General features: G+C 47.3%; 1 protein-coding gene and 1 non-coding gene across 3 annotated transcripts in view; both read left to right on the plus strand.

Moving 5' to 3' along the window:
- NIPAL2 (NIPA like domain containing 2) overlaps positions 1-3,823 on the plus strand; it is a 101,331-nt gene extending 97,508 nt beyond the window's left edge. For both annotated transcript variants that reach the window (XM_039464764.2, XM_039464765.2), the window contains one exon: positions 572-3,823. In XM_039464764.2, the coding sequence (XP_039320698.1) occupies positions 572-684 (113 nt within the window). In that variant the 3' untranslated portion in view covers positions 685-3,823. The remainder of the gene's footprint in view (positions 1-571) is intronic.
- On the plus strand, positions 1,355-1,460 carry LOC120362405 (U6 spliceosomal RNA). The gene has a single exon (XR_005578318.1). It is a non-coding gene; the product is annotated as a U6 spliceosomal RNA (small nuclear RNA).
- Positions 3,824-19,193: the final 15,370 nt, after the last annotated feature.

The following is a 19,193-nucleotide window of genomic DNA, read 5'->3' on the forward strand; positions in this document are numbered from 1 at the left end:
TTTTTAGCAGAGATGGGTTTTCACCATGTTGGCCAGGCTGGTCTCAAACTCCTGACTTCAAGTGATTTGCCTGCCTTGGCCTCCCAATGTGCTGGGGTTAGAGGCATGAGCCACCATGCCCAGCCTAATTATTTTTCACTCTATTTTTTATTTCACAAAGCCCAGTGCATAGGCTCAGCAGCAGCCCTAGAAGTCACAATCACAGGCTGTTTTTCTGTGATATTATATGCATTCAACATGGAAAAGAAGACACAACCCCAGGAAGAAAGGCTTGGAGATGAGTGAATGCTTCATGTGTATCTCTGAGCTAACCTCACCTGATTTTCATGCCCAGCATGTAGATCCCGTGGGGTGGGGCAGTGGCTCTGACATGGACAGCTTTTTTATCATGTAGCTAGAGACATTGCGTTCCAGGGGCCTTTTCTTCCTTGACATTCATCTCTTATGTTTAGAGAGTGCCCACATAGTATAAAAGAGAGGCGATAAAATGTGGCCTAGATTGAGAGGAAATTATTAAGACTTATTTTTCTGTAAGACCTCAAAAGATTCTTTATGATTATTATCTCCACAGGGAAACAAATGTTGGACAAAATACAACCAGATTCCAATAGCTTATCCTATGGAACTTTGCCTGATGGAAGTGACTCAACAAAGAGCCAAAGTGGAGAGAAGAAAGAGGTCTAAAATGCCGAGAGGGATGGCTGTTGGCCTGTTATTCGACACCACCTTTTTAAAAAATTGCACATGTTCAATTTGTGTCAGCAGCTCTTTTATAAGCTGACATGTGCTAGCATTCGTTTCAGGCCTTTCCCCACCTCAGCATCTATGGACAATCGGTGACTTCCTAAGCTCTGACAGTCTAATGTTTCCATGGAATGTGATTTGAAGTGTTCCCCACACCCTGGACCTCTCCCTAGTGATTATCTAACCAGCTACACCTTAATCAGAGCCCGACTGCTCCAACAGGCATGTTGCACAGAAATGTACTTTGCAATTTGGCCATAGGTTGCATAGATGCCTTTTCCCACTGGTAGTGTCAATTGCTTCACTTCAAAAAAAATACATTTTAGCCCCATAACCTGACTCCCAAAAGAAAGATTTGAGAGTGCTCATTTTTTTTCTAAGACACCATTTATAAGCCTCCCTATAAAAATCTCACCTTTCTAGTCCTAAATTAGAATGGCAAGTCATCTTCTCTGAAAACTCGTGGTATCAAAGTCCTCCTTTGAAAATTAAGGGTCTCTTTAAATTAGAATTTATAAATGGCATTCAGTGATGGTGCATACCTAAATGAAAAGACCTTGACTGGTGGGCTTTTTAAGTGTAAGAAAGAGGAAGTTTAAGACGTAGGGCTGTGCTTGCTTCGGAAGCCCATGTACTGAAATAGGAACGATGCAGGGAAGATTAGCACGGCCCCTCACAAGGCTGACACATACATAAATGAAGCATTACAGAAACAAAGTAGGACCAATGTTTATGTTTCAATAAAAATGTAGAATGGTGACGTTTTCTTTAGCTATATGATTCTATTATACTTGAAACTGAAGAAAAAGTGAATATCCTATGCCTTTACTTGTTTTTATAGATCTTATAATTCATCAAGTGGGTTTATATGTTGTATTCTCCATACAAGTCTCAAAAATCACATTTAAGTTCTGAGTGATACTTTCACTACACATCATTTCTTCCCAAAGGCATTATCTCAAGCTTTGTAAATTATTCTAGATAAAAGGAGAGTTGTGATTATAGAGAACTGAATTTCAGCCATTTAAATCTGTAGACCTAGAACACAACCTAGTGGTCAAACCCGAGCCTCAAGAGGAAGCCCTAGTGTTCCTGTGCCCTGCATGGCTTTTCCACTCCAGTTCATCACAGATCTCCTGAGACACATTTACAGGTAGAATCCATAATAATGTCTGTGATTTATGATCTACCTAATATTTAGAGGAGAAGAAAAGAGGTAGCCTTCATTGTAGCCAACGTGAAACAATAAGCCCAATCCTTACTGACATTTCAAAGCCTATGACATGTCTGTCCAATATCATTCCAACCAATGGTCTTGCATTTAACTAGGTCGTTTAACTTGGTGGTATTGAGACTGTAACCTTAATGGTTCAGGTCTTTTAGCTTTGTTCTTTGTGATAATCTGCACTCCTGACCAGACTAACCAAACCTGGCTGCAAAGGAAAGAGATTTGAATTGATAGCCAAAGTATGAAAAATACCCCAAAACTCAAGTCTGGCTCCTAAACTCTAGGTAATAAGTCCCACCATTACAGAAAGTGTCCCATGCATTCGGATAAAGCAGTCATAATTTATGGCATATTTTACTGAATAGGTCCAGCCTATTGGTACTACAAGGCTCAGCTGAGAAATGTGTCTGGTGCCTTAAGCTACAGGTTTCTGGTGACTCTTAAAACTGGTTTCAAAGACTGGGAAAACAATTAGATGGGAGAGTTTTGCTTCAGGTAGAACTGCATTCACAGCTAGAGTGCATGAGGTTTTCAGCATTGTAGAATTTCTTACAGGCACAAGCATAACACCAGTACTTTAGCGGCCAACAGTTGCATCTATTAAATGTTTTGAGAAATGCCATTGACTTATGCTCATTTAAGCAATCAACAATATTTTAGAAGTCCAGGTAACATATAAAATATTCAGACCTAATTTTGCTTTCCATATTGCTCCTCCAAAGGCAAATAGGAGTTTTAGTTGTGCTGGCTTGTAAGATTTTTTAAATTACACAGTGCATGACCAAACTAAAGCCAACTCAGTTCTTCCCTTGGCATCGTGAGTTGAGGATCTTTAGCCAACAGTTAGCTCATATGACTATTTGTCTGGATCAAGGGTCGGCAAAGTTTTCAGTACGGACCCACAAGTACATATTTTAGAGTTTGTGCTGTCTGTCCCAACAGACAGACATGGTGTCTATCCCAACTACCTAACTCTGCCATTGTAGAATGAAAGCAGCTGTAGACAAGATGTAAACAAAAGAGCATGGCTGTATTCCAATAAAACTTTATTAACAGGCCAGGCACAGTGTCTCATGCCTGTAATCTCAGCACTCTGGAAAGCTGAGACTGGCAGATCATCTGAGGTTAGGCGTTCACGACCAGCCTAGTCAACATAGTGAAACCTTATCTCTACTAAAAGTACAAAAATTAGCCGGGCATGGTGGTGGGTGCCTGGAGCCCCAGCTACTCGGGAGGCTGAGGCAGAAGAATCACTTGAACCTGGAAGCTGGAGGTTACAGTGAGCCAAGATCATGCCATTGCACTCCAGCCTGGGCGACAGAGCAAGACTGTCTCAAAACAAAACAAAACAAAACCAAGTGGCCAGTCTGTGAGCTATAGTTGACCAACTCCTGGTCTAGACTCTTCTGCCCTTGCTATGCAGCTTCTTTCCTGTTGGTTGGGCATTCAGGGAAGGAATTTTAAAAGTGACACTCATGGCTCATGACAAATGAGATACTGTGGGAGTATGGAACCATGGCTTGATATTTGTCTTCTGATATTTTTGCTTATATAAGTTATAAATGGAAGTGATATGTTCATTCTCAGGATCCAAGTTTCTCTCTTTTGAAGGCACTGGTTCTTTTGTGAACACCAATAACTACCTTGGAAGAGCCTCTCCAATCCCACATTCCAAGTCGATAATAGCTTTGGAAATGAGCAACAATGACCTCTCATATAGTAGATTAAAGCAGAGGCCTTTACCATCTGATTGTTTTTTGGCTTAAATGTCTGCTTGCCCTATAACTAGAATGCTTTCCTTATCAGAATCACTTGAAAAGAAACACAATAAAAAAATTTCTCAAGCAGTGACCCAGAATGTATTCTTCCCCCTCCTCAATACCCTACATGCTCCTAGAGATTCTGTTCTGTGGCAACATAAGAAAGGAAAAGACAGATTTCACAGATGAGTGCCATTTCAGTGCTATGAAAGAGTAATGGCGACATGTGTAAGTTTGGCTCGGAAGGACGCAGGTGTAATGGTGGACATGACTTAAATGGATAGAAATGTCGAGCCAAGTTCCCTAAGCCAAGAACCCTCTTTGTGCTCCTGTTTCCAAGGATGCAGCTCATCCAGGAATGGTGAGTGTACACACTCAGCCATGCTGAAGGCTGCCTCAGTGCTTGCCAGTTTAACAGCGTTATGATGGACAAAAACATGAACCTTCCCCACACTCTTCCGGACTGCTTTACTTAAACTCTGTGGCTGGTTATAGAGGTGATCTTTGCACTGGGCAGTTGCAAAGCTAATGCACATGTTTGGCACCAGTGAATGTGAGTCCTTTAGTGAGGTTGCTAGATAAACACCACACATTTTGAACTATTAGAACAAAATCTCAAAATTGAACCCAACATGATTGTGTGGGGAATTTAGAGACTGCTTCTAATCGTTAGACTCATCAACAGTCTGGCTCTTATTATGACCATCTTGAAGTAAAAAAAAAATAAAATAAAATTCCACACATACACAGTTTTAATGCAAATATAGATCAGTCTTGGGCTATTAAACCTAGCATTTTAGCAATTGTGGTAAATGCAGGGAAGAGCCTTCCCACCCAGGAATTTTTGAGTCTGTTCCCTTTCTCACCAGCCTCAGGGTACCACACAACATGATGTCCGGTGCCAGGAAAGCAAATCAGTTACAGGAGCCGTGGCCCATCCAAGGCAGCTTTTCATTTTTTTTCTTGAGAAGGAGGAAACTCCTCCTTAAATGTTGGTCCTTATTGAGAGTTAATGAGTCCCAACCACAATGTAAAAGAGGAATATCAATCCCAACATCAAATAAATGTGGTGTTTCGGGGTGCACCCTGCTGAGCCAGGCACTGCCAAGAGTTTCGCAGAGTTCCAGGCAAGATGTAAGATAGTCTCCATGTTCCAGGAAAGAATCGCCTTCCCAGGGAGCTGGCAACTGCATAGCCAAGGAGCCCTCTGTTCCTGGTGGGACCAGCATGCATGGACTAAAGCCACTTTGCACATTTGAGCTGCTGCTATCCAAACACAAGCCAGTCCTTCCAGTGTGCATGCATCCCGCTTTCAGAGCCTTTCCCTCATGGTTCTAATTGGAAAACCAATCTCAGAAATGTTCTGAGGCTTGGGCTCTACTCCCTCTATCTGAAGCACATCACCTAAACCTTCTAAACACTGTACATGAACAAGGAGATGAATCAACTCAAGAACTCCTGACCCAGGGACTCAAAGCCTGTGTTATTTGCCTGATTATAGACTACTAGCTCAATCTACATGTCTCAAACTTAGCAAATGTTCATTAATTCACTCAAACGTAATTGATCACCTGCAGTTTTCAATGTAACACACGCGTTTGTTTTTATAATAGACTTTATTTTGTAGAGCAGCTTTAGGTTCACAGCAAAATTGAGCAGAAGGTACAGAGAACTGGCACCTGCTTCCTGCCCCTACACATGCACAGCCTCCCCTATTACCAACATCTCCCACCAGAGCGGTGCATTTGTTACAATCAATGAACCCACATTGGCACATCTTATCACCCAAAGTCCCTAGTTTACATTAGGGTTCAGTCTTGCTGTTATACATTCTACAAATGTGCGATGACATGTACCCATCATTATAGTGTACAGGTCAGTTTCCAAAACCTCTGTGTTCTGCCTATTCATCCCTTCCTCCCTGCAGGCGCTGGCAACCAGTGATCTTTTCACTGTCTCTCAAATTTTGCCTTTTCCAGAATGTCATATGTTGAAATCATATGGTATGTAGCTTTTTCAGATTGGCTTCTTTCACTTAGTAACATGGATTTAAGGTTCCTCCATTGCTATTCATGCTTAGCTGCTCATCTCATTTCTTTTGAGTGCTGAATAGTATTCTATTGTCTGGAGGTACCACAGTTTATTTGCCTGTTCATCTACTTGGTTGGACAAGTAAATGAATAGATGTCATCTTGGAAGGACATCTTGCAATTGCAAAAAGCTTCCAAGTTATTGCAATTTTAGGTTATTGGGAATATGATGATTAATTAGACCAGCTCTTTGGGAGTTGTCAGTCTAGTCAGATAAACCACAGCTATCATTCATTGAGTCCTTACTCTGTGCCAGGGACTGTGCTAATCTCTTACTTCTGTTACTCATTTAATCCTTACAACCCTCTATTAGAGAGATCCCAGTCCCCACTTTACAGATCAGCAAACCATGATAAGAGAGAGGGCAGGGACTAGAGGAAGTCAAGAGAAGCCCAAGGGACACAACTGAAGGAAGGTCATGAAAATCTGACTTGCAAGGTGGTGAGAGGGCCCTGAGAGTTACTGCCTCTTTAAATGTCATGTCCTAGTGCCTCACTGTGTCCCAGTCCTGGCAAGAGGAGTTAAGTGATCTGACCAGTATCATTCAGCTGGCAAGTGGTGGAGCTGGTATTTGAACCCAGGACAGCTAACTCTGTAACCCGCACTCTTAGCACAAGAGGCCAAAGTACCCCCACTGTGCAACAGAATGTCAAAAACACCTTAAGAGACTTAAAGAGCGTGGGAGCTCAGAGGAGAGAAAGGTCTAGGGCACAGTCTTCAAAGGGATTCAGGATTGTAGTGGGTTAAATGGTGGCCGCTGAAACAATATATCCATCTGCTAAACCCTGGAACCTGTGAATGTGACCATATTTGGAAAAAAGTTCTTTGCAAAAGGAGTTAAGGATTTTGAGATGAAAGCAACCTGGATTGCCTGGGTGGCATCTAAAGCCAGCGGTCAGTGTCCTTATAAGAGACAGAAGAAAAGACAAAACATGGAGAGGGTCCTGTGAAACTAGAAGCAGAGACTGGAGTCCTGAAATCACAAGCCAAGGCAGGCCTGGAGCGATCAGAAACTGGAGGAGACGAGGCAGGACTCTCCCCAGCACCTTCTGAGGGAGCACAGCCCTGACCACTCCTTCATTTCAGACTTCTGACCTCCTTAGTGGTGATTTATTGTGGAAACTCTAGAAAACTAAAATAGGGATTGACTTGGTCTTTGAAGCACATGTAGAATTTGGACATAAAGGGAAGCCCCATGAAGAAAGAAGAAACTGAACAGTTCAAGCCTGGCAAACGTCTATAACATGGGATCACGTGAAGAGGGAGGCAGCTCGGTAAGGCTAGAAAAGCAGGCTAGAAGGCCCTGAGTGGCCAGCTATGACACAGATTTCAGAGTTCAGGCTGGATCGTATTAACTTGATTGTATTAACTAAGTGATTGTATTAACTTCATTTCCGGGAATGCTGACCGGACTTATGAACATAATCAGTATCTTCCCAAAAACTCACCTACCCATGCACACTGGCAAATAACCACTCAAAAATAACAATAAAACTCACCTATCAGAATTTAAGGACATTCCTCCATATCTTCCTTAGGCATTCACTATCAATATAAGACAGCATGAAGGATATTCAAGAAATAATGACTGAACCTCACTTTCACATTTGTAGCTCATCACATCCTACCGGAAACGATCAAGCATAACAGGCCATGAGCTGGACAGTGACCTCTGAGCCGGCCTCGAGCAAAACAGCTGTACCCAGAGAAGAATGTACTGGGCCACCCAGAATCTCACTCTGCATGGAGACAGTCAAGGCGTTAGGAGTGGGAGCTGATGCTGGAAGGCTTCCCAGAGAGATATAAAGGTACAAGGGGACCACAGAAGGCCTTGGCAAGCCCACGTTAATAGTATACAAGGAAGAGAGAATCATGAGAGTAAATGAGCTAAGAGCCAAATCTGTTGGCAGAGAAAGGGAAGTTAAAAATACTGCAAGGAAAACAGAGACTCAGAGAGAGGTGACCAGGAGCGCAAAGACCAGGACGTGTTGCAGGTGTATCAAGTTCATGGCACCCTTAAGTAACAGCCAAGTCCCTCCAGCTGGCTGGAGAGACTCTTCCTAGCCACCAAACGGCCTGAGTTCCATGGGAGTCATTGGGTTTCCAGAAGAAATAGTTAGATGGGGCTGTTGGCACTAGACAGGGAAGCGATGAGCTCATTTGAGAAACACTTTATGAAAACCAGGAGGCCATCATTTCCAGTATTCACATGCCAGTATTCATCATTTCCAGTATTTCCAGTACAGGACTATTCAGTGAGAGTCCATAGTGGTAGGAGACAACCTTCGGATATAAGATGGAAGAAAGCGGACCCAAGAAAATGATCAGGAGTCCCTGGTGGATCCCAGGCCTAATCTTGATGAGCAGTATACCCTTGTTGTTTTTTAAAGGTATGTAGAGTAATCCCAATGCATGGTCATTGAATGATGGCTGATGCATCTGCTGGAGAGAGAGAGAGTGAGTGAGTGTGTGTGTGTGTGTGTGTGTGTGGTGTGTGTGTCGGGGATGGGGCACAGTGATGCATAAAATGACGTTGAGGGACATAAAGGGAACCCTGTCAGCATGAAGAGAAAGGTCAGCTTCCTCAGTCACAGACAGGATAAGAACAGGGAGCACAACAGCAAAAGAGCTGTTTAAACACCTCCTTCCTTGATTCTCTGTCCACCTAGGAGTGCAAATCTGAGCAGGTGGCTCTTAGGGCAAAACCAGAGAAATGAACTGAGTTGGGGGAGAAGAGGCACCTCCAAGTAGCACAACCCCCATCCCCCCCAGCTCTCACCACCCCCAAGCTAGAAACTCCTGCACCGGCCTGCGGCTCCACTGCTGTGCCTTGGAGAACCCACATGGAGCCTGGTATGCGATGGCCACCTTTCTCCTTTGGCTTCGGGGTCTCTGGGCAGCAGCCTGGGACACTGACCGCTGTCCAGGCACGACAGGGCCAACCCCGCTTCTCAGCCACTAACGGGAAAACAGGATTCAGCAGGAGAGGACAGAAATCTGTCACCTGGGGCACAGGGCTTGCCTTGCTGGCCTTTCCATGGGCCTTCTCTAAAGCAAACCACCTGTTTCCTGCCCGGCGTGGGCCTCAGCCTTCCAAGGTCTCCGCAAAAAAGAAACGTGTCCAAACCACTGCTGAGGAATGACAGTCTTGGCACTGCCTCCGGTTATATTTGTTGTTCACTAAGGAGTTTTGTGGAATCCAGACTCATTTTACACTGAAACAAGGGAAAGTAAAGACGGCACCAAATAAAAATAGCTTCCCAGCGTTTCCTGTTTACTCTGCTCTGCGGGCTCTCCGCGGCCTGGGGGCTTTGCTGGCGTCTGCACAGAAAGCCCCTCTCCGAAGACACTGCAAGTGACAATTTGCTTTCTTCTTCTGTGTTTCTATTTCTCTTCCGTGGGTTCCATGGACGTTTTGTTTGGGGGGGTCTGTTGGATTAACTCCCAAATCTCCTTTAGCCCTTTCTAGAGGGAGACAAGGTTGTGGGGTGCTTCTCTGCCTCCCACGGCCCCACCGTCTCACAAAGTAGAGCTAATTATGTCTGGCCTGCTGGGCCTCAGAAGGAAGGCATAGGAGAAAGAGTAGGTGACACAAATATAAAAGGACTGTGGAGAGAGGGGACCTGGCCAGGCACAGTGGCTCATGCCTATAATCCCAGCACTTTGGGAGGCCAAAGCAGGAGGATCACTTGAGTCCAGGAGTTCCAGACCAGCCTGGGCAACATAGGGAGACCCCATATATACCCCCCCCAAAAATTTTTTTAATTACCCAGGCATGGTGGCACAGGTGTGCCTGTGGTCCCAGCTACTCAGGAGGCTGAGATGGGAGGATCCAGTAAGCCTGGAAGGTTGAGGCTGCAGAGAGCTAGGATCTCACCACTGCACTCCAGCCTGAGCAACAGAGCAAGGTCTTGTCTCAAAAAACAAAAACCACCACCAAAAATGTGGGGGCTTAGGCCTTGCCAAAGATTTCACATCCTACTTCAGAATAATGTTCAGGGGAGAACAGAATTGACGGCAAAGACACAGGTTACGAGACAGGAAAAGCTTGTCCTGCAGAAGAGCAGGGGTGTCCCAGACATCAAGCCTAACGGAGCTGTGTGTGACTCTAAGATTTTTCTTAAAACCACAGAGACATCAAACATGTTTGGGAGAGGTCTGTCTGAGCAGCAAGCTATTCCTGGGTGGGCCAGGAGTGACGGGTCTGCGCAGCAAACTGGAGTTTGGCCCTGAGCGCGGCCCACGTGCTGCACATGTTTTCTTGGTCCAGAAGCAATGGGAGCAGCCTCACTTTCCCGACTGAGTTTTGCACCACAACAATAAAGTTAATAATGGAAAAAACATATCCCATGGCCAGGAACGCTCTCAGCGAGCACAGCAGAGCGTTGGATCTACCATCTATCAACGGAAACAGCTGAGAGCAAACCAAAGCTTGTTAACTGATTTTTATGAATGACAGAAACAGCAAAGCAGATTTATTTGATTTCCATAATATGAAAATTGACAATTATATAAATAGATCTCTAAAACTATCAAGATGAAAACCATCCTATTCTTGACAGGAAGAGAGGTGAAGGGAAGCCACAAAAAAGCCAAACTGACACGCTGCTGTTGGGGACCTCTTTGTGGGTTGAATTGGGTCCCCCCACATCCAAAATAAACATTCAAGTCCTGACCCCCACTACCTCAGAATGTGACCTTATTTGGAACTAGAGTCTTTACAGAGGTGAGCAAGTTAAACACAAGGCCATTAGTGAGTGCACCCTGACCACTCCGGCTGGTGTCCACAGAAAAAAGGGAAACCCGGACATAGAGACATACAGAGGTTACGGCGAAGACAGTGAGATACTGTCAACAAGCTAAGGGACATCTGTGACTACTGGAAGCCAGCAGAGAGGCATGAAACAGAATCTTCCTCGAGAGTCTCAAAAGAACCAACCCTACCGATACCTTGATGTTGGACTTCAAGGCTCCAGATCATGAGACAACAAATTTCTGTGAAGTCTCCTGATTGATGGTGCTTTTTTCCAGCGGATATAGAAAGCTCATACAAGGACTTTCAGTGCCTTTGCTCCCAGAGGCTGACACCCTGCTCTGTATGGAGAATCTGCTACAGTGCGAACCTTGCTGGGAAGCAGACCACCACCCCCTGCCCCCATGTCGCTATGAAAGCTAAAAGGCAAGATTTCCCTCTCCCCAACCCCTGGTAGATGATGCTCCATTCCAGGGCACTGGGGCTAGAGCATGGGGCAGTTTTGAATGGATTCTTTCATCGCCAGCAAAGGTGGCTCCTAACCTCTAGCTGTAATAGTGCCAGGATGCCACCCAGTATTTGCCAGAAGCAAATGACCTTGGCCATGTGTCTGGCCATTTGATTTCACTTGGTTCCTTCCCGTTTTCCAAGCCCAATCCTACAGACTTCCTATGGATTCTGTAAGCGCCTCGGCAAACAAGGACATCAGTGCAAATCGATAAAAAGCTGAGCATCCCTCGCACCTTGTCCGGCATTTTCCACCCCTTGGCAGTGACATCCTAATTTCAGTGCAAACAAAGGCAAGCTCCCACCTTTACCCTCTGTCTTTTCTCCAGCCACCACTAAACTACCTGTGTTCACGGCATCCCCGTGCTTCCTGACCACCATAAGACAGGTCCCATACAACCGCCACTTCCCCTTTTTTCCAGGCCCCCAGGGGCCACCCTTGCATCAGGTCCTCACACCTCAAATACCACCCCAGTCCACACACTGGTCTGAGCCATTGTCTGCGCCTCAGATTCCTATGCATGCTGGTGAGGACAGAGAGTCCTGGAGAGAGAACGTCCTGATCCTCCCCTCACCATGCGTCTCCCCTGCTCCTGCTCCTGGCCTCATCATCTGCTCACCTGCACTCCACTGGAGTCCGGCCCTCCTTCAAAGCCCACCTCTAATACAGATAAAGAGTTTTAATATGCTTCTTTTTAAAACAGCATCTTGCTCTGTCACCCAGGCTGGAATGCAGTGGTACAATCTCGGCTCACTGCAGCCTCAACCTCCTGGGCTCAAGTGATCCTCCCACTTTAGCCTCCCAAGCAGCTGAGACCACAGGTGAAGGTCACTGTGCCCTGCTAATCTTTGTTTTTTTTGTTTGTTTGTTTGTTTTTGTTTTGTTTGTTTGTTTTTTTGTAGAAACAGGGTTTTATCATGTTTCCCAGGCTGGTCTCAAACTCTTGGGCTCAAGAAATCCTCCCATTTTGGCCTCCCAAGGTGCTGGGATTACAGGTGTAAGCCACCACACCTGGCCAGTTTTCTGATCCTTCTCAGCCAGAGGTGCTCTTTCCCACCTTCCAATCCCCTTTATGTTCTCGGAACTCAGTATCTTCCACGCTGAGTTACGGCCATCTCCATGCTCATCTGATTCCTGCTATCCAATTGCCACTACCTACAGGACAGGATTTGTCCTGGACTTCTCTCCAGCTCCACTGCCACCACAGCCACTTCTCAATGATGATCACTAACAACCCCCACCTGATCATTCCGTAGAAAAACCCCAGTCAAAAGACGTGATTCAGCCTCCATGGCCTCTCTGCCCAGATGGCCTCCTCCTTGCTCCCTCCTTCCTTCTCTCCAGCCTCACTGCTTCCTCCCTGTTCCCTGAACACACCAGGCACACTCCTGCCTCAGGACCTTTGCACAGGGTGAGTCCTTCAGCTTCCTTAAGTTTTTGCTCAAATGCCACCTTCTTGAGGAGGTCAGCCCTGATCTCTTTATTTATAATATTGCAACCCACCCCTCCTCCACCCAGTGCCCTTAGTGCTGTTGCCCTGCTTTCTCAGCGTAGAAGAGATCACCTTCTAGAATACTGAATATTTTATTTTATTTTATTTTGAGATGGAGTTTCGCTCTAGTTGTCCAGTCTGCTGGAGTGCAATGGCATGAACTCTGGGCTCACTGCAACCTCCGCCTCCTGGGTTCAAGCAATTCTCCTGCCTCAGCCTCCTGAGTAGCTGGGACTACAGGCGCGTACCATGCCAGCTAATTTTGTATTTTCAGTAGAGAGGGGGTTTCTCCATGTTGGTCAGGCTGGTCTCAAACTCCCAACCTCAGGTGAACTGCCCGCCTTAGCCTCCCAAAATGCTGGGATTACAGGCGTGAGCCACCACGCCCAGCCTGAATAATTTTTTATTATGTTTATTGATCATTGTCTGCCTCCCCATACCCACCTGCCACAAAGTGAGCCCCTCAAGAACAGGGATCTTGATCTGTTATACTTATTGATGTATCCTGGGTGCCTGGCACGTAGGAGAGACCCAGTAAATATTTGTTACATAAACAAATCTCTGAATTCTGCATATGCCTGACTATGACAGTCACTAGATTCCCAAATCATGCTACTTTTCTTTTTAAGCCTAGCTGCCTAGTTGCTTGGCTGCTCTTCCCTGCGCTGCCATGGAAACCAACAGCCAGGGACAGGCTGCTTTTCATGAAGTCAGGCAACGAGCATCACACCCACGGACCTGAACCATGCCCTCCATAGCCGGAGGACAGGACGCTCAGGCCAGTTAGCTGGAAGTGTAGGGGTGTGAATGGACCTGGGGTCAGCACCCTCTTCAGCTCAGGCAGTCTCAGGATCCCCTCGAAGTGAGCGGTGGAGGCTCCCAAGAGGACTCACCCCTGACTGACGGATGCCCACACAGACCACACATTCTGTTCTCAGGAGAGGCCCAAGTCAGAATGTTCCCATTGCCTCCCACGGCCACTGTCTTTCTATCCCCAATAACAGCAGGCATTTATGGGGCACCTATTATGGACAAGGCACTTTGCATATATCACCTCCAACCCTGGTGACACTGCAAAGTCCTAGTTATTATGAGTTTCACACTTGAGGGAACTGAGTCTCAGGGGGGCTAATCAGCTTTGCCTTGGGTCACAGAGCAAGTTGGTGAAGGAGGTAGATTGGAATCTAGGTGCCGAAGGGTGTAGCCTTTTCCCACACCAAGAGCTCCCACCTGCAATGCTGTGATTGTCTCAGACCCTGTGCCTGAAGAAGGGCAGGTAGAAGGCAAGTGGTGGGGGCAGAAATCAGTGCAGAAATTCAGAGTGTGCACATCACATGCATGCACGCACGCGCACACACAGATCAATGACATGGACCCGACGACACTGTAACATCGGAGTAGGTTTCTGAAGGAGGGGAGCTCTAAGCTCTCTCTGGAGGTCTTTAAAAAATAACAACAAATAAAAGATAATTCCATCTCACTGGAATGACGTAGGTGTGGTCGTCTCTAACAGCAGAGATCAGCTGACCCCTGATGGTCCCGTTTAGCTTTATGACTATGGTAAACCATTACTGAGCAGGCGGACTAGCTACTTGGAGTATTGCTAAATCTGTTTTTCATAATGTCACCATCCCAGGACCAAACCCTGCCCAATCGCTGCAATAAAGGTTCATCATCGCTGGAGAGAGAGCACTGGGTCACAGAGGGCAGAGGCGGGGAAGAGGGGACAGCCTGTTTGTTCTCAAGCATGGGGATTCATGAGTCATAGTCTGGCTCAGACATGGGTGAAGAGCTTCAAGCTTTATCTCAGCTGAGGTCTGAAGAATAAAGATGAAAACAATGGCAAGGAGACCATGTCAGAGCAGTGAGGACAAAACTTCTCAGCAACAGTACGTGGGGGCTTTGTCAGTATTGGCATGCACCCGACTGTGTAATGTGCACATTGCAAACACACCAAGACACCCCTCGCAGGTGTCTAAGATTGTCAGGCAACGTTTGTCTCAGGCTGTCTCCACAAGTGGCCAAGCGCCTCTTGTGTGACTCAGGTGGTAAACATTAAATTGAAGTGCCACCAAGGGCCAAAACTCTGGTCAGCACTGGAGAAGCGGGAGGGGCCTGCAGGGGGAGAAGACGGCCTGGCAGCCACCCCTAAGGAGTTACCAGACCAAAGGTGATGACATGAGAAGTGACCAGAGGAGATAGGTGTGAAGGGGTCGCAGAAAGCGGTGACACCAGTGTCCACATGTAAGCGTCTAGGGCATTAGGCCAGCTGGCCCAGGCCCGCAGACCCTGCTAGTGTTGACAGCTCTCATCACCTTCTGCACCCACCAGAATCCAGGCCTTTCTGTATCAAACGAGAAGGGTGGAGTTCATGCTAGGCAAAAGAATAGCAAGAATGAGCAGGAGACACCCCGGCTTCTGTGCCTGCGTGGGCTCTCAGGTGGGTGAGAACCACCCCCAGGGGTGCCTCTTCATGGAAAGACGGGGTTAGCTGGGTCCCACAGCAGTGTGCACGGGCAAAGAGGCGACACAGGTGTTCCAGAGGTGGGGGGAGATGGTATCTTTGCTGCCCCTGCACAGAATCTGCACTTTGCCAGCTCCCCGCGAGGCGGGGATTTAGGAGCACCCACATGGGTGCTCACACGAGGGACTCCAGCAGCGAGGCCCTGGTGAGGCTGCTCCAAATGACTCTCAGAGAGTGGATGTCAGGGCTGAGAGGGGCCCAGCCTGGCACACCTGCACATCTGAATGCCCACACGCTTGCAAACCTGACACCTCCAACCCTTGCCAAGGGCCTCCTGTATACATACACCCAAGACTCCATGGGCAAGGGAAGTGGGGAAGGCCCCATGTGAGCAGATGGGGACTGGAACTTTAGGCCCCTGCCTGCATCTAACAGGAGACATTAGGGTAAAGGAGACACAGGCAGAATGTGCTCTGCCACAAAACACTGCAGCGAAGACTCCACCATGGTCCCAGCTCGCCGCGAGTAAATGCCCAAGTACCACATCTTACCCCCACCCTGCCCTGTGACCCCAGTCCCTGCTGCTCTGGTACTCACTCCCAGTGCTCCAGCCACACAGGCCTTTCGCCAGCGCTGGAGAACTCCTGGGTGCTCCCAGCAGGGCTTCTGCTCAAACCACACCTCTGCCTGAGACATTCTTCCCCCAGGAATCACAGGACTCTCAGGCCTCACCTAGCCGGGCTGTCCTCATACCGCCTGCTTGGAGGCCTTCCCGACTCACTCACTCGCACGGCAGCCACTCCCTGACTCTTGCTCTCCACCTTCTCTTCTTTATTTATTTTCACAGTACCCTTTGCCAGCAAATATTCAACTTCAGTATATTTGACTTATTTTTTGTCTATTGTAAGTTCCCTGAGGGCAGGGATTATTAGCCGTTGCTGTCTGTCCAGTGCTTACCATCGTGTCTGATAGCTAGTACTTGCAGGCACATTTTTGAATGAATGAACGAACAGATGGACAAATGAGTGAATAAATGAGAGAAAGGGAGAAGACACAGTGCCCGTCCTCAAGGCCTTTGCTCTGTGGTTGACTAGATCTTTTTGCTTAGAATAACTTAGGAGCAAAATACGTTCACTGGTCGTAAAAGATTTAAAAAGTTTTTTCAGCTCTTCTTCCCTCCAGATTCTAAGCAGGAAATTACACCTAACCCAGCTCTTTCCTCCCCACCCCCAAAACAATCATGGAAACCATGACTGAGAATCTGAAGGGATTTGGGAGGAAACTCATCTGTTGCACTGCGGTCCTCACCCAAACCAGCCTGGCCTGGGGGCCAGAACGAATGCTGACAGCAAGCAGAGCCAACGGTGCTGCCAACACCAAGTGCTGGGGCAGGGCCTGAGGAATCCGGGCACAGGGAGTGGGGAGCAACACCAAGGCTGCCAAAGCAGGGCAGGCAGGGGGGCACCCACACCGAGCACATACAGCAGCAAGATGACTGTCACCCACTCTCAGACCACACGGCCCTGCCTTACTCTGGGAGTTGGCAGCTCAAGTCTGGAAAGGGTCTTGATATCTGAAATTCTATTAGAGTTGCTGTGTGTCTTAGCTAAGGTTGTATAACAAGTCACACCAATGCTCAGAGACTTCAACAATAACGGCCGATTACCTCTCCTGGTTTCTGTAGGTCAGGAATTCAGGGACAGCTGGGCTGGGCAGTTCTGACTCAAAGTCACTCACGAAGTTGTAGTTGGATGTCAGTTAAGGTTACAATCATCTGAAGGCTAGACCGAGGCTGGCGCTCTCCTCCCACCCTCCCAAGGCGGCTCACTCGCATGGCGGCACGTTGGCACTGGCTGTTGACCCATGCGCATCTAGGGGGGTCCCTCCACAGGGCCGCTTGAGTGTCCTCATGGGAAGGCAGCTGGTTTCCTCCAGAGCAGCGGATTCAAGGGCCATGTCAGAAGTGGCAATGCCTTTCTGCCTTAGCCTTGGAGGCCATCACTTTCACTTCCATCATATCCTATCCATCACAAAGGCCAGCCCAGATTCAGTGTGGAAAAGGGCTGCATGGGGTGTGAATCCCAGAAGTGAGGATCACTGAGAAAGTGTGTGTTTGGGGGCCCGTTCCCACACACTGTCTTTCGTGACATCAAGTCACTGCCACAGTTGGGGTACATGGCGAGACCTAGCTACTAAATCTTATCAATCCAATTCACATCTTATCCGGACTGACTCCATGACACCATCCTTTCCAACTAGGTTTTGCCTCTCTTCCCCCATCCCCCTCCAACCTCCCACCCCTGCCCGGCCCCCACCCCCACCACAGGCAGCAGAGGAAATCAAAAAGGAGAGTAAAATGACATAGCAGGGAGAGTGAGGTGGAGGCTGGGAAGGGACGTGAGGGGAAAAGCCAGACGCGGGTCTTCTTCCCTCTACACTCAGGGCTCCTGTTGAATTCACCTACTGAACAAACACTAATTGCACCAACAATATGCTAGGGACCGAGTAGTAACCCAGATTTCCCACCCCAAATGTATTCTGTATGGCCTGCATCCTCATGGAGGTATTTTCTAAGGTCCACCAGGGGCACAGAGGAAGAAGCGCATAAAGTCTGTGCCGGGGAAGATTGGGAGGGCCTCACAGAGGAGGTGCCACTGCATACAACGTAAATGAGGCTTCCCGGCCCTTGTACAGTCAGAGAAAGGAAGAGGCTGAACATCTTATTCCCTGTCACAGGGAGGAGTTTCACAGCCTGATCTTCTGCTCAGCACCCAAACAGCACATCCCACAGACTGTCATGCTCGACACAGCTCTCTGGCCATGGCAAGGAGACAAGGCTGGAGCTGTGGAGCCAACACCGCCATTTACCAACATGCAGCCCAGGACTACAGGCCGGCAGCTTCCTATCCTGTCGCAGAAGTAATCAGGGGGAGAGGCCCTGGCAGTATGCTCACCCAACCCTGTCTAGGCAAGCCATCCTCACTCACAGGAATCCTCCCAACAGCTCAGGTCCAGTCTCTCTGGCTAGATGTTCAAGGCAGTTCCTTTAACCATGAGAATTCTAAGAGTTATCACACAGTGTTTGTCTTTTTGACTGGCTTATTTCATCGTGCCTTATATCCTGCAGGTTCGTGCGTGTGGCAGCATGCGTCAGAATGTCCTTCCTTTTTAAAGCCAAGTAATATTCTATTACGTGTATATGCCATGTTTTGCTTCTCCATCGAGCCGTCAGATAGACAACGTGGGTTATTTCCACCTATTGGCTATTGAAAATAATGCTATGAACGTGGGTGTACAAATAACTCTTTGAGACTCTGCTTTCAATTGTTTTGGGTATATACCCAGAAATGGAATCACTGGATCAGATGATAATTCTATTTGTACTTTTTTGAAGAACCACCATGCTGTTTTCTGCAATCGTTATTATAGTTATTGATAATTTAATGATCAGTGAACAGCAGCCATCCTGCAAAGCCCTATCCCTCATTCCAGGTCTTTCTCATCTACTCTCATTGTCTGAGGCAATACCCCAACAGAGAGCCTTCATTTGCTGGCATTCAGTGTTGTTGTTACACATTAACCCCCCAAATTACGCGTATTTCACAGATGAAAATCCTGAGTTGCCCTGATGAAAGGGAAATGGCCAAGGGCAATAGAGTGAAATGTCAGAACTCAAGACTTGAATCCGAGCAGCCAAGCTTCTCATCTTCTCCCAGGAGGTGTGGTTCAAAGCCTGCGTTAGAATTGGGACCTGCAGGCCAGACATGGTGGCTCACGCCTGTAATCTCAACACTTTGGGAGGCTGAGACATGCAGATCACCTGATGTCAGGAGTTCAAGACCAGCCTGGCCAACATGGTGAAATTCCATCCCTACTAAAAATACAAAATTAGCCAGGCATGGTTGGCAGGTGCCTGTGGTCTTAGCTACTTGGGAGGCTGAGGCAGGAGAATTGCCTGAACCTGGGAGGTGGAGGTGGCAGTTGGCCAAAATCATACCACTGCGCTCCAGCCTGGGTGACACAGCAAGACTCTGTCTCAAAAAAAAAAAAAGGAAAAAAAAGAATTGGAACTTGCAAAACTGTATCACCTATATCATGTGACTTAAACTCCCTTTGCTTCAGTTTCTCATCCAGAATATGATGCTGATTTGGGA

Source organism: Saimiri boliviensis, chromosome 15 (assembly GCF_048565385.1).
Source record: "Saimiri boliviensis isolate mSaiBol1 chromosome 15, mSaiBol1.pri, whole genome shotgun sequence".
In the NCBI taxonomy this organism is placed as follows: domain Eukaryota; kingdom Metazoa; phylum Chordata; class Mammalia; order Primates; family Cebidae; genus Saimiri; species Saimiri boliviensis.